Raw genomic sequence first — 16,797 nt, forward strand, 5'->3', positions numbered from 1 at the left:
TGGCTTTAATTACCTTGCTTATAACAACTCTGAATTCCTTCTTTTTTCTGAGGTTTTTCATAATTTTTTTGTAATTTCATTGTGTGGTGGTCTCAAATAATACACTAAATTTGAGTCTTGTGTCATTGCTCTTCATTTTATAAATGCATATAATTTTCTTTTTTAAAAGTCAAAATGGGGAAATTACATGTTCATTCCTTAGCATCTTCTAGCCATTTTAGATTTTTAAACATTAATCTTAATGGTTAATGTGATCCCATTTTGAAATGATGTATTGTTCAGAACCTGAGTGAAATTCTTCAGTAAGAACTATGTGCTCAGAGGGGTCGTCAGGTGCACTGAGGCACTGAAAAGCTAGTTTTCACTGACACATAGGCCTTTTTATCATCAGGATGAGGTAGTGGTCATATTTTAATTAAAATGTCAGAACAAATACTGTTGGAGTTATTGAAAATGAATCACCAGATAAAGTGAGCACTGGGCCATGGCAGGTCAAAGAGGCAAAGTCACCTGGAGAAGAGAACTCAATTCATTTTCCTGCCTAAATGAGGAAGAAGGAACTTTATGAACAATATGAACTTTTAATACATTAAAGCACATTATTCTCTGTAGCAAAAGCCCCTGTTTTCACAGATTGGTGGCTTGTATTGTTAATGTTTTAATTATCTGACAATGCTATGAAACCTTATGCTTTAGAGCTTTATAAATATTGTGTCTTAAAATGCATGCCAGAAGAATAACATTATTTAACTTATTTTCTTTTTATTCAAGTTCTATGTTCTGTGTAGTGTTGTGCTTCATAAGCTTCTGTGAAAGTCAGTCTAGTCACTTTAATGAAGTTTATTTATTGTAAAAGGTAATGTTCTCTTCTCAAACACAGTACTTCTTTTCCTTTGTATCTGAAAAATTCAATGTCCATGTGAAGGTATGCCTTCTATTCTCTCTCCTTCTTCCTTGTTCATGTTTAAGGTTTCTGCTGGAGCTCTTATCATATGCTATGCCTTAAAGAAGCAGTTGTAGTAATACTTCCAAGAGCCCTACTTCCCAGGCTCCTTTAAGAACATCAGAGATCTCTAAATTCTTCCCTGCTTCACAGTGCAAGGACATTTCAGATGTTTTATGCTTAATAAACCTGATTCTATGAGTGAGAAAATGAGGTGATTGCTCACCATTCATAGGTGCATTAATTCTTCAATAATCCATGCATGCGTGCATGCTCAGTCGCTCAGTTATGTCTGACTCTTTGTGACCGCATGGTCTATAGCCTGCCTGGCTTCTCTGTCCATGGAATTTTCAGGCAAGAATACTGGAGTGGGTTGGCATTCTTCCCAACCCAGGGATCAAACCCATATCTTCTGCGTCTCCTGCATTGGCAGGCAGATTCTTTACCACTAGCGCCACCTGGGAAGTCCCTAGATTCCATAATATCCTTCTAAGCACTGGTAGAATTTTCCTAAGTATTACTTATTTTACTCAGAAAATTAATACTTTTCCATACAAACTGAAGCAGGAATTTCATTAGTACAGTATCTTCAAATGTGTGCAATGTAGTATCATGACTTGTACCATCTTCTTTCTGTTTTTCCCTACATTGGGCACAACATGTGGAGTTACCTCATTCCATCTCATTCAGTTCCTATCTCAAAAAGCAGCACTGCCTAAAAACAGGAATTCCCCTTATAGATGTCATTGTGAAAAAGGTGGCTGATGAGGGTGTTCAGAATTGCTGGACTGAGAAGTCAAATGCCTTATCTTAATTCCTTTTTGTATTTTGCTGTGTTGAGTCTAGGTGGTATCTGTGGTAGTCTCCTACTGTCTTGGTCTCATGTTAGCTATGTTGCTAAAGTAGTTCACTCTCTCCCTAAACATGACATGCAACTGTAGACTATTTGTTGCTTTTATTTGGTGTGCCATTGTTGATTTTCTTTGGGCTACTTTGTTCTGTACTTGCCTCAGTTTAATTTGTGCAAGATTTTATTCTAAATTACCTATCCCTTGTTTAGTCTTTGTACAGTCTAATTGAATGAAATGAGCTTTTACAGAAAACCAGTTCTATTTCTGGCCAAGTGATGTATTCCTATCCAAACCTTGGCAGCTTTAATATTTTTTGACAGTTGTGCACTGCACAATTGCATGTTATTTTTCCAGCTCTCTGCCTTCAAGCTGGCCTCAAAGAAAGATGAAGCAATTATATGTTTCTTTCAGGCTTTTAAGGTCAAAGCCCAATAAGTCCCTTGTATCTAGATCATTTATCTTCAGCCTATGTTAACTTTTCATCTTCTTGGTTTCTTTTCAAAGCTTCAACCTCTATGAAATTCCTTTCCTAAATTGATTGGATTATTCATTTTCCCCAACTTGTATTGAGTGAAAGCCCTCCTCTGAGCTGGAACTTTCATAAAATATAAGATAAGCTCTCTTAGTATATGCTTAGAAATGGAATGAGCAATATTAAGGGACTTCCAGATCTTAGCCCACTTTTCTTCAATGCTCCTAGAGTCTGGTTTCACAAGTTTTAGGCGCTATGTTTAATTATCTTCTGTAACATTTAATGAAACTAAACTCACCAATAAACTTACCAAGAGCCGTATGGTTTTAGCTGTGAAATATGAGTATCTTATGTTCCTTTATTTTGTTAGTAAGTAGTCTTTGCCATCTTCTGTGTGCTTACACAAAGCTGGTGATACCTTAGACTCATAGATCTTGGCATTAAAAACAGACATGTTAAAGAATCAATTCATCCAAAGTTTCTGTGTCCTATCACATTAATAATTATGGATTATTCAGAATGAACAAGGAAAAGAGCATATTTGGTATTCTTATAGTGGAGATATTTTGAGTTAAGTATAATAAATGCCTGTTTGTCCTGAATTGGGGGATGGGATATTCTTTTTAACTGAATACTACAATTAGCTAACTTCTCCACACTGATTATAAATTAACAAATAAGATTTAATTAACTAGATAATTATACCTTTAGAATTTTCTTTATGATTCCCATAGTGCCTCATGGTCTTGGATAATTGTCATGTACATCCATTATTACCATTTTTCTTCAAATTCGGGCTAAGACAACACTGTAGTCAATAAATACGTTAACAGTAATGTTTTCTGTTTTCAACCAAAGAAAATGTAATTATAACATTTCCAAGGAGGAGTGGCATAAAAATAATTATTAAGATAGCAAGGAATGTTGTTGTTCTGTTACCAAGTCATATCTGACTTTTCGCAACCCCATAGACTGTGGCACACTAGGATTCCCTGTCCCTTACCATCTCCTAGAGTATGCGCAAGTTCATGTCCATTGAGTCAGTGATGCCATCCAGCCATCTAATCTTCTGTCCCCTCTTTTCCTTCTGCCTTCAGTCTTGGACAGCATCAAGGTCTTTTCCAATTAGTCATTTGTTCACATCAGGTGGCCAAGTATGGGAGCTTCAGAGCTTCACCTTCAGCATCAGTCCTTCCAAAGAGGATTCAGGGTTGATTTCCTTTAAGGTTGACTGGTTTGATCTCCTTGCTGCCCATGAACTCTCAAGAGTCTTCTCCAGCACCACAGTTTGGAAGCATCATTTCACAGTTTGAAAGCAAGGAATAGGCTTTAGTTATTGAGATTAATAACATTTAATAAAAATATCATACTATGATTGTACCTGAAAACAGAATTAAAATTAGTTCAAGAATTACTCATTAAAAAAAAAAAAAGAATTACTCATTGAATATCTGTTGTATACTACATTCTGTATTCACTTCAGTTCAGTTCAGTCGCTCAGTCGTGTCTGACTCTTTGCAACCCCATGAATCACAGCACGCCAGGCCTCCCTGTCCATCACCAATTCCCGGAGTTTACTCAAACTCATGTCCATCGAGTTGGTGATGCCATCCAGCCATCTCATCCTCTGTCGTCCCCTTCTCCTCCTGCCCCCAATCCCTCCCAGCATCATGGTCTTTTCCAATGAGTCAACTCTTGCATAAGGTGGCCAAAGTACTGGAGCTTCAGCTTCAGTGTCAGTCCTTCCAATAAACACTCAGGACTGATCTCCTTTAGGATGGACTGGTTGGATCTCCTTGCAGTCCAAGGGACTCTCAAGAGTTTTCTCCAACACCACAGTTCAAAAGCATCAATTTTTCGACACTCAGCTTTCTTGACAGTCCAACTCTCACATCCATACATGACCACTGGAAAAACCATAGCCTTGACTAGTCGGACCTTTGTTGGTAAAGTGATGTCTCTGCTTTTTAATATGCTATCTAGGTTGGTCATAACTTTCCTTCCAAGGAGTAAGCGTCTTTTAATTTCATGGCTGCAATCACCATCTGCAGTGATTTTGGAGCCCAAAAAAATAAAGTCTGACACTGTTTCCACTGTTTCCCCATCTATTTGCCATGAAGTGATGGGACCAGATTCCATGATCTTAGTTTTCTGAATGTTGAGCTTTAAGCTAACTTTTTCACTCTCTTCTTTCACTTTCATCAAGAGGCTTTTCAGTTCCTCTTCACTTTCTGCCATAAGGGTGGTATCATCTGCATATCTGAGGTTATTGACATTTCTCCTGGTAATCTTAATTCCAGCTTGTGCTTCCTCCAGCCCAGCGTTTCTCATGATGTACTCTACATATAAGTTAAATAAGCAGGGTAACAATATACAGCCTTGACATACTTCTGTCCCGATTTGGAACCAGGCTGTCATTCCATGTCCACTTCTAACTGTTGCTTCCTAACCTGCATACAGATTTCTCAAGAGGCAGGTCAGGTGGTTTGATATTCCCATCTCCTTCAGAATTTTCCACAGTTTATTGTGATCCACATAGTCAAAGGCTTTGGCATAGTCAATAAAGCAGAAATAAATGTTTTTCTGGAACTCTCTTGCTTATTTGATGACCCAACAGATGTTGACAATTTGATATCTGGTTCCTCTGCCTGTTCTAAAACCAGCTTGAACATCTGGAAGTTCATGGTTCATGTACTGCTGAAGTCTGGCTTGGAGAATTTTGAGCATTACTTTACTAGTGTGTGAGATGAGTGCAATTGTGTGGTAGTTTGAGCATTCTTTGGCATTGCCTTTCTTTGGGATTGGAATGAAAACTGACCTTTTCCAGTCCTGTGGCCACTGCTGAGTTTTCCAAATATGCTGACATATTGAGTGCAGCACTTTCACAGCATCATCTTTCAGGATTTGAAATAGCTCAACTGGAATTCCATCACCTCCACTAGCTTTGTTCATAGTGATACTTCCTAAGGCCCATTTGACTTCACATTCCAGGATGTCTGGCTCTAGGTGAGTGTGAATGATCACACTATTGTGATTATCTAGGTCATGACTGTTTTTGTACAGTTTTTCTTTGTATTCTTGCCACCTCTTCTTAATATCTTTTGCTTCTGTTAGGTCCCTCTCATTTCTGTCCTTTATTAAGCTCATCTTTGCATGAAATGTTCCCTTGGTATCTCTAATCTTCTTGAAGAGATCTCTAGTCTTTCCCATTCTATTGTTTTCCTCTGTTGCTTTTCATTGATCACTGAGGAAGGCTTTCTCATCTCTTCTTGCTATTCTTTGGAACTCTGCATTCAAATGGGTATATCTTTGCTTTTCTCCTTTACTTTTCACTTCTCTTCTTTTCACACATATTTGTAAGGCCTCCTAGACAGCCATTTTGCTGTTTTGCATTTCTTTTTCTTGGGGATGGTCTTGATTCCTGTCTCCTATACAATGCCTTTAACCTGTACTTTCCGTGAATTCCTCCCCAACTGAAGGTAACACTAATCTACTTCATATGTTTTCTTTATTAGGTAAGTGGCATGCGCTTATGGGATCTTAATTCCCGAACTGGCGATTGAACCTGGGGCACAGCAGTGAAAGCACCGAGTCTTAACCACTGGACTGCCAGGGAATTTCCTTACTCCCTGTCTATAGATTTCTCTATTCTGATCATCTCATAATCCTATGTATAGTATTGACTTTATAATATTTTAAGTTGGTTTATCCATGTGAAACAAGAAAATCAGTTTATGTTAACTTCTCACTTCACTGGCATAATTTAAAGATGAATATGATCATAAGCACTTTGATACTGGTGATGAGAAATAAGAAAAGTCCAAGAAAATGTGATTGGAGTTAAATCCAAGTAACTTACTGATAATCAAAATAAATTTTAAATCTAACTTGTCTTAGGTTAAAAAGCCATCATTGCTTGAAATATTGTATACATGTATTAGAGTATGTGTATGCAGATATAGTTTTATTGAAATACAAGGCTCTGATTTACTACAATGTATAGTTACGGCTTTGTTAGTAATTGGCTACATATTATAGTAATTGAGAGGTATGCTGTGCTTTAGATATACATAAAATTTATGTTTACACTTAGAAAATGAAGAAGTTGAAAAGCCAAGACTTCTATGGGGTCTTTACTTCAATATGAGAGATTCTTCAGATGTCAGCAGGAACTCTTATAATGATTTACCATCCAACGTTTATGTCTGCTCTGGCCCAGACTGTGCTTTAGGAAATGATAATGCAGTCAAACAGGTAAGGCTGTTGGTCTTTCTCAGTTTTAGATTAAGTTGGTGTGGTAGGGAAAGTGAATTGTTTTTTCCTCTAAGAGGTGGGAAAAGAGACTAAAAAAGCATCTCTCTCATTTAATACTATCTCTGTAATTTGCTCCTAAACATTTTCTCTCTGAACAACAAAGCCACATTAAATATATTTTAAATGTAGTATCAAATATTGTCATGGTCTTGAATATAATGATGAAATACAAGAGATTGTTTATGAGTTCCATTGTGGGAATAAGGATAGAAGATCTTCGAAATACATATCCAGAAAATGAATTTATAATGCCAATATTCTAAAGAGACATTGCTTCTAATTTAAATTGTGGTCTTTCAGTGTATTTTGAAATACATGAACTTTTTTCCTCTTTAAACTTGAGTCATTTCAAAAGGAGTGTAACTGGTAAGGCACACAAAATGTATTTTTTAAATGGCATTTTTAAGGCACATTCTTATCATGGAAAAGAACATACAGTTTTTCACAATGAACTTGATTCCTTTAATGTTTTGACACAAGCTGGTGTCCCAAAGCTACTATAGTAACTGCTGAGGAGTATGTTAAATCAGGGTGGAATTTGTGATAGCGCTCCTGAACAGGGCTATAGAGGTACAAGGTAGCTGACACAAAATGCCAAAAGTGAACTATGACTCTACAAATTGAAAATTCATATGCATGTACAAATATACTTTTCTGCACTTGACTGAAAAAGAAGAGCAGAAAATACTGTTTTTGAGGTGTAAGTCTAAACTTTTCACCAGTATAGTTAGTGCATCTATCTATTGAATCAGTAAATGGATAATTTAACATTGTTCTAAGACTACAGGTGGAAATTTCATTCCCACTAGTGGCAAGGATCTTATAGAAACAAATGGCTTCTTTAAGCTTTTAATCTAATTTTTCAGCATAGCAGCAAGGCCGTGACCCATACATTTATAGTTTTTTGCCAGATTCTTTGTTTTTAGTCCTCAGAGTCTAATGGTAATCCAGGATAATCAGATTTAGTCAATGATAACAAACAAAAACAGGAAGTCACGTCTCTCATCCATCTTTTGTTCTGTTAGTTTAATAGGAACCCAGAATAGTTCAATATCTACATTTATGGCTTAAAATGGCCAGATAATTTTGCTTTGAAGTTCCATTTTTTCCCAAGCAGAAATTACCAACAAGTTATCAGCCAGATAACTTTATTTCTCAGTGAACTTTAATGTTTTTAACCAAAATGAAAGGCCTTAAATAAGGACTTAGTATAGAAATGCTAATGTGATCTAAGCTGTAAGCTAGAAGATTATAATTAAAGGATAATTTTATCATGAAGTAATTTGCTTCCCAAGAAGATAGACTTGAGTACAATGTTACCACAGAAGAAAACAATAATGCTAGTTTGGGTGCTAATTATTATATGCTATTAATTATAAGTAGGCTTATATTTGTTATATAGCTCTTAACCTCAAATAAGTTTTAGGAAAAATATTATAATGCCTACGTTAAAGGGCATCAATAATAACTTTTAAAAATAGCCAGTTTATTCAGAGAAACTGTGTTCTAATTTTAGTATATTACACCGTGTTCATCCCAAATGCTAATTGATGACTTCTGTCTTCCAAATTGTCTATAAAACCCTCAGAATATCACCTAAGTTTTGCCTGTGTAGGAACATAAGCACTTGGAGATTTCCTTTTTCCTTTTTTTTTAAGTAAAATGCTTCATTTTACTATTTGTCAAGTTTGCATCTGCTGTTCTTATTTGTAAATGTATAGATGTTGAATAACATAGACCTGTCTCCCTTGTGTTCATTTGAAGCTATGATTTGAAGACATTAAAAATAGGAAGTAATCTGTGTTTAATACTCACAAGTTAAAGTTGGATGCAGGAGCATACCAAGACATTCCTGATTATGTAATTCTTTCTGTGACTTGCTGGTTTTGTGGTCTATGTTCTATTTTATTTCTGAACCTCACATAGATATTTCTTTTCTTATATGAGGAATACTGATAAGCAGACTGGTCTGTAGTCCCTACTGGTCTATACTCCCAAGGCAGTGATAGCTCACTCCTCTTTCAGGAGTCCCCATTGCCTTGGAACCGCCACTGCCTTAGGAACAAGAATAGTTAAATAGTGCTGTACTCCGTATTATACTTCAGGTGTGAAATGGGTTAAATTGGCTGATGCTGGACTGGCAGTATAACCACCATTAGAATGTTGTTTGTATGGAGATATCAGCAAATTGCTTATGACTTTTGGTACATAATTTATAAGTTGAAGATGAGCTTTCTTGGTTATAAGAACTGTCAAGTTGCCCACATAGTGCAGTAGCATTTACTTTCTCAAGCTATTGAGGGAGAGGGCAATTTTAGGTGTCATATTTCCTGAAGCTTCCATTGTTGTGCATTTTTTATATACCAAGCACTGTCCTAAGCATGTTATGTATATTATCTGATTTGGTCCTCACAACAACCCTATGAGGTAAGTATCTATTGCATCCCCATTTTACAGATGAGGAAATTAAAGCCCAAAGGGGCTAAATAACTTGGCCAAAGATCATATAGCTGATAAATTTTGACCCAAGATTTAACCTTAGGTCTGTTGGACCCCACTGCTTGTACACACATGTAGTATACAGTGCTTTCATCTTGTTAATGTAGATGCATCCTAAATACATTAAACTGCTAGATTGACAAAATATTTGTTTGTTTTTAGACTTCCTTGTAGCTCAAATGGTAAAGAATCTGCCTACAATGCAGGAGACCAAGGTTTGATCCCTGGGTCAGGAAGATCCCTTGGAGAAGGGAATGGCAATCCACTCCAGTATTCTTACCTGGAAAATCCCATAGACATAGAAGCCTGGTAGGCTACAGTCCATGGGGTCACAAAGAGTTGGACACGACTGAGTGACTAACACACACAATGTTAAGTAAACATTAGGAATATCTAAATTACTCAGCTTGTTTTCTCTGTACTTCCCAGTATAAGGAAACTAAGTCACAATATAATTAGCCCTTTTTAATTATTTTAACTACATGAAAGCATTACCCTTTAAGCTTACTCCTTGCTTTAAAAGGACGAGGAAGATTAAAAGTTGACAGTTAAGTACTCTGAACCAACTTCTTTGTATAACTCTCAGAATTGTGACTTAGTTGGCAAATGAAATGAAGCACACCAAGAAGCTTCCAGAAAGACCTTCCAGAAAGTGACAGTTGGCCCTAAAATGTTCCAGCAGTTGGAAAGAGAGGAGAGACTTGGGAAAGGCCGGAGTTTGGCCGTGGGAAATTGACAACAGCAGGGGCCAGTGGCAGATGGGCTAAAGGGGGATTTCCACATCAGGTAGAGTACAAATAAGGGCAGGACAGCAAAACCTGTAGTTGCTTGGCAGTCTTAGGACACACGTTGTTCATAACAGGAATATACAGAAACAGATTGAGTGGGATCTAGCCACGGAAACTGGGGTTCAGGGGAATCTATCCTATAGAGAGGTGGCAAAAGGGAGACAAGGTGTAAGATACAGAGGAACTGGAGTAGAAGTAAAAGAAAGAGTAATAATAATTATAGTATTTATATTCAATATTTGCACAACATACAGTTTCTAAAATTCTTCCATTTATATATATACTTACATGTATAGCTACGTGTGTGTGTGTGTGTGTGTGTGTAAACTGTATTGTACAGATGTTGCATATAAATATTACAACATACATTACATATATGTACATACATATGCGTACATCATATATATAGAGAGAGGGAGATTCTATTCCATGCCTGGCACTAAGGATTCAGAGTTAATTAAAACCTAGTCATCATTCCTGGGTGAATCACTGTCTGGTAAAGGAGAAAAACATGTGAACAAATGACATTGCAGTGTGGTATATGCAATAAGCAAATGATACTGAGGGACTTCTCTGATGGTCCAGTGGTTAAGACTGCATTTCCAATGCAGGGAGTGCAGGTTCAATCTCTGGTTGGGGAACTAATATCCCACATGCTGCATGGCAAGGCCATAAACAAATAAACAATAGATTTTTAAAAAAAAGGAATGATATTGAAAGTACAAAGGTAATATAGAGGAGCCACAAGTTCTATCTAGGAGTCAGAGAACCTTACACAGAAGGATATAAAAGATGAGTAGCAATTCTTCATCCAAATGGAAGACAGTCAAATTGAAACATTCCATACATTATAGCATTTGCACCAGCCTAAGATATAAACATAGTATGCTTAAGAAGTCAGTCAGTCAGTTCAGTCGCTCTGTTGTGTCCTACTCTTTCTGACCCCATGGACTGCAGCACGCCAGGCCTCCCTGTCCATCACCAACTCCCGGAATTTACTCAAACTCATGTCCATTGAGTCGGTGATGCCATCCAACCATCTCATCCTCTGTCATCCCCTTCTCCTCCTGCCTTCAATCCTTCCCAGCATCAGGATCTTTTCCAGTGAATCAGTTCTTCATATCAGATGGCCAATTCTCATGATGTAATCTGCATATAAGTTAAATAAGCAGGGTGACAATATGCAGCCTTGATATACTCCTTTCCCAATTTGGAACCAGGCTGTCAGTCCATGTCCAGTTGTAACTGTTGCTTCCTGACCCACATAGAGATTTCTTAGGAGGCAGGTCAGGTGGTCTGGTATTCCCATCTCTTGAAGAATTTTCCGTAGTTTGTTGTGATCCACGCAGTCAAAGGCTTTGGCATAGTCAATAAAGCAGAAGTAGATGTTTTTCTGGAACTCTCTTGCTTTTTTGATGATCCAGAAGATGTTGGCAATTTGATCTCTGGTTCCTCTGCCTTTTCTAAATCCAGCTTGAACATCTGGAAGTTGACAGTACACATACTGTTGAAACTTCCAACAAACAGGTAGGAGTGTGTAGCAAAAAATCTGAGAGGCAGAGATGGGGTGAAGTAGATGATGATGAGACCAGAGAAGATAGGCCTGAAGAGTTTTGTTCACCATAATCATCCTGGATTTTTATCCTATTAGAAGAGTTTTAAGGCAGAACACGATGGCTTAGCAGGTAAAGAATCTGCCTGCAATGCAGGAGACAAAGGAGACATGAGTTGGATCCCTGGGTTGGGAAGATCCCCTGGAGGAGGGCATGGCAACCTATTCCAGTATTCTTGCCTGGAAGTTCCCATATCAGAGAAGCCTGGCGGGGCACAGTCCATGGGGTTGCAAAGAGTTGGACACTACTGAGTGACTAAGCACAAGGCATAAACAGAATTTCATTTTCCATTGACCCGTCTGAGGGCAGCATAAAGATGGATTACACAGGAAAATCCTAGAGGCAAAGTAACTAGTCCAGTTCTGAGATGTTGCAGGCGTCCCAGGGAAAGATGGTGCATGTCTGGGCTGTGTCTCTAGGAAAAGAACAGATGGAGTCAAGAACTAAGAGAAAATCAATAGGATTTGGTGATTACATCCAGAGACTAAAGGGGAAGAAGAACTTCTTCAGGTAGACTAGATAGAGATAAAAGACAAAATGACTATTAGAGTAACTAAAGTGTGAGGTAGAGGCTCTGTCTGACACCAGTCCTGCTGTTTCTAGAGACTGAGTGTCTCCAGCAAAGGTGTGATCCCTGGGTGGAAGCAAGCAAAGCAGGCATTTCAAATATTTAATTTGAAAATAACCATAGTTAAATGGCAGGTCCAAAAATGTACCCTTGAATTATACTTAAGAAGGAAAGAAACTGTTCTATTTACTGGATGCAGGAGTATGCAATTATAGATGGCCAGCTAGCAAATAGTTTTGATTTTGCAACCCATATAGTGTATTTTGCAGCTGCTTGACTCCACCATTGCAGTGCAAACGGAGCTATAGATAGATAAAGGAGAGTGACTGTGTTCCAATAAAGCTTTATTTATGAAAACAGACAACAGGCTGGATCTGGCCTGTGGGCCGTAGTTGTCAACTCCTGGCCTAATGGACGACCTTGTGTGTACATTGGGATGGAGAGTTGAAGTGGTACAGACAGATGTTGTAAACTTTAAAGCAAAACAAGCATATATCTTAAAACCCTTTAATGACTTTCTTTTACCAATAGGGCAGCATGCAAGCTACCTAACCTGGCAGGGACCCCTATCTAACAAAGAAGTGTATTCATCTAAATAAAACTAGGAATATGTTTAGAATAGAATAGCAATGCTACTTGCCACATTTACTTTCTTGTATGTGTGTATCTATTTGTTGTTGTTAATTAAGATCACGTTTACTTTCTTACTCTCTTACCCTGCCAGACTAAGCTCAGCTTATATCTTGACATTTTAATTTCTGTTATTATTAATAACAGTGATAACAGTTACCATATAAAGAAGCTTAGTCTCTTCTATGCTCTAGACAAAGAGAGCAAGGCTCAGATGCTAATTAAACATTAGCTAGATCACATCACTACTGCATTTGTCATGGATTTCTATTCAGAGTCCATAGTCTTGGATTATGTAATACTCCTCAAAGCACAGAGGGAAGAAAACTAGAAAAGCAAATAGTTGAACAATGAAGAATGTTCTTGATTTGAACAGTTGTTAAAATTGGTATATGCTAAATTAGACTACAGATATCACAGATAATCTCTATTAAGAAAAAAATAAAAATAAAAAAGTACAAGGAAAAAAAAAAGAAATTATATAAAGAATATTAAAGGAAATTTTATTTCTATTGACACATAGAATAAATGACCTTAAAGTCTTGGCTGGGCACCTGATCAAGTACTGATATATTTGAAGGGTGGGTCTGAATGAATGTATTTGAGTTCTGAAAGCAGATTTTAGAAGGTTATGTATGCTGTGTAAAGTTCTGTAACTTAATGATTATAAGGATGATACTTCATTTTTTAAACTGTTCCAAAAAGGTTCATACATTTTAAGTTAGCGTTCAAAAACTATTGTGCCCTTTCTTCCCTGGCCAGGCTGAAGCACTCTTCCAACAAATCTGCCCCAATGAAGACTTCTGTCCACCCCCACCGAATCCTGAAGACATTATCCTTGATGGAGACAGTTTACAACCAGAGGCTTCAGAATCCAGTGCCTTAGCAGAGGCCAACTCAGAGACTCCCAAAGAAAGCTCAAATCTGAGAAACCCAGAGGAGCCCTCTGAATAACCAGTGTATACCAAACTGGATACCACACTGTGGAAAATCCTCCTAGCCTGAGAGTCTTCTTGATGGAAGAACTGTTTGAAAAATGTTACACAACAGCAGCCAGTTAACATGCGGAATTACCAAGAAAAACAATAAAAGAGATCCAAAAGGGGATTTTCCTTAAAGAGGACATTCTAAGACCACAAAATACTTTGTAAAGCACATTGACTTGCCTGCTTTAAGATACCAAATCTGTGGAATTAGCAGATAAAAATTATAAAGTGGATTGATTTCCAGAAATACAGCTATGTTTATGAAAGTGATCCTATGCATTGTTAGTAATTCTGTGGTATTAGGACAGCTTTTGCCTGCCACTTTGCTTGAAAGCCACATATTTGGAATTGGCTCACAAATTTCCTTTGATTGTTTGAGTTATATTTTCTCTATGGGTGTGAGCATCGTGACACAAATGATGAAAGTATATGTAGATATAGTTGAAAAAAATTAAAGTGTCATAATCCAAGCAGGAGCCTATGTTTGAAATAGATGTTTGTTTTGTTCTCTATCTTGAGGAGAATTGAAGATACTATATTAAAGTAGACACTTTTACAAACAGGTCATGAGTCTATTACTCAGTGTTGTTTTTTTTTAAATGTTAATAGTATTTATATTTGAGTCCTGAACATTCTACGAAAGCTCAGTACTGGAGAAATGGAAGGAAAGATTTAAATAGGCTCCTTTGGTGTTTGGAAATTCTTTCTAGTTGAGTACCTGGAGCACTAACCTGATTGTCTATGGACCTAATTTCATCCTAGCTATGCTGATATTAGGCAAATGTGATGATGATATTTGCTAACTGATGATATTTGCAAATTGCCTAATATTAGGCAAATTATTTACTTTCTGCACCTCAGTTTCTCTACATGTCTACTGAGTGAGAATGATTTTGAAGATATATGCAGTGCTATCCTTAGAATGATTTTTCTGGAATAAAAGTTCTTTCAGAATTTTCTCATTGACTTGGGGGTGAATATCAGATCTCATGCAGCAAGTAATTGTTCGCTGTCACTTCCCCCAACAATAAATCATAGTGTTTTTATTGCATTAAGCTTTTAAAATAAAAATCTATTTCTTAAATTAGTATTTAATAGTCTTATATAAAAGTAAACAAAGTAACATATAGAATTGTGGTTTTAAATCTTAATAAGGAAAACACTCTATAAACTCTTCATATTCCTTTTCTAGTAGTTAGACCTGAAGCCACCAAGGACTCTAAACAGAATATGACAATTGATAAACCCTAATATGCACTTAGCATAAAAATATAAAGGCTGTGAATAGACGGCAAATCTAGGTACAGTGAGTGCCTATATTAAAATTTTTCCAAATGCTGAGCTCTGATGGTTTACCTTCTTTGAGCAATAGTTTGGACTTAACAATTTATTTGAATAAATAAATTCATTAAAAGTGGATTGTCGTGCAGTCTGGCCTGTATTGCTGATCAGAGAGCCATGGCTACAGTGGAAAGCACATAGTTCTTACATTCTTCAGCTGCAGCAGGGCTTTGACCTCTCCAGATGTCAGCGATCTCAAAGGAAGCCGGCTCTTTCAGGTCACAGACTCATGAGAAACGGAAAGAATGTAGCTCTTGCCTCACCTTTTAAACCCCCAGCAGGGTTTAAATTCAGCAGATATAGCTGAATCCAGAGGAAAACCTCCCAAGCCTCTCAGGCTACTCCTAACCCCTCTCCCCATTGCACAGCCTTTCCCTGATCTCTTTAATCCCCTCTATCCCTCTCTTCCCTATTTATAATGTTATACAAATCAGGGACAATAGAATTACATTAAACCTACTTCGTTATTTGAATTCAGATCTGTCTTAAATTATATTTCCTGAAACCCAACTATGGCATGCACTAAATGCACAATACACACCTATAAGCACTGGGTATTGGCCCTGCCCTGCAGTACCAGCAATATAAAAGTTTCCACTATATGAGAGCATTGAGTTTGAATACAAATGCAGTAAGCTGCACCAATTAAAATATTGTACTTTGTTATAGTCTTAGAGTTAAGACCTCTTGCTAAATCATGCACACTTATGTAAACAGCCAATCAGGGTACACCCAGAATAACTAGGAAAATTCTGATAGCTTTACTACAGTTCTCTGAACAATGAAGGAGATACTCTGTGGTCTTGTGGCCCAATCTATACAGTACCCTATTTCATCCATTAGCCAGTATCAGAATTTCTCTTCTGGATTGTTTATTAATACTGTTGAAATGTTTAAAAGCTCCTGAACATCATTAGTGATGATTAAGATAATACACAGCTGTTTAAAACTTTGTGTTAGATAACTTTAGATACTTCCTCTTGCCTCAGAATGTAATAGAAATTATTCTAAGAACATTCTTTTCAGCTGTCTTACTGCAAATACTTGTTTTCATAGCTTTAAAGAAAAGCCTTTTGGTTTTATTGTAAAACTGTAAGCCTGAAGTCATATTAATAAAATTTAGATATTTGTACGTGATGCAGAAATTTCATTAGCTAATTTTAAATTTTGAAAATTGCTATTATCAAAGAATTGTTATTCCTGTGTTTAAAATATTGTGTTATGCATGCTTATTAGCCAAGAGTGATAATACCATTCAGTTTAGTCATCAATATGAAAACAGATTACTAACCCTATGTTGCTACTGTATTTTTGTCTAGTTGGTATGCCTACCCAGAAAAACATACATACATACATACATACATACATATATATATATATATAAAATAAACATATATTTTTCTACAGGAAAACTGAGTTATAATTTCCCTATCTACTATTATATTTAGCTGCTTATAGAAAAATGGTCATGTTAATGGTTAACTTCTGGAATAGTAATTTCTGAGATTGGCAGCCCTCTGCCCAAAATAATGGCCGTGCTAATGATTAACTTCTGTTACAGCTATAGTTCTGGAGAAAGCAAAGTATGTCTAAAGTCCTAAAAACCTCAAAAAAAAATTTTTGTTGAAATTACTGCTAAATAGTAATGATCCTTCAAAGCAATTATCTTTTTTTTCTTTAAAAATATTTAATATGGTTGAAAAATAGCAACATACATTTACTGCTATTAGGATAATTTCTCTCAACTCTTGATTGGTTTTCTTAAGTGCATTTCAGAAAGCATGAATATATG

The 16,797-nt window shown here is 36.7% G+C and overlaps 1 protein-coding gene across 1 annotated transcript in view; it reads left to right on the plus strand.

Moving 5' to 3' along the window:
* CHM (CHM Rab escort protein) overlaps positions 1–16,142 on the plus strand; it is a 233,557-nt gene extending 217,415 nt beyond the window's left edge. Inside the window, exons 14-15 of the mRNA XM_061137379.1 lie at positions 6,360–6,520; positions 13,441–16,142. Of these exons, the coding sequence (XP_060993362.1) occupies positions 6,360–6,520; positions 13,441–13,632 (353 nt within the window). The 3' untranslated portion in view covers positions 13,633–16,142. The remainder of the gene's footprint in view (positions 1–6,359; positions 6,521–13,440) is intronic.
* Positions 16,143–16,797: the final 655 nt, after the last annotated feature.

This window comes from Dama dama, chromosome X (genome assembly GCF_033118175.1).
Source record: "Dama dama isolate Ldn47 chromosome X, ASM3311817v1, whole genome shotgun sequence".
NCBI classification, from domain to species: Eukaryota; Metazoa; Chordata; class Mammalia; order Artiodactyla; family Cervidae; genus Dama; species Dama dama.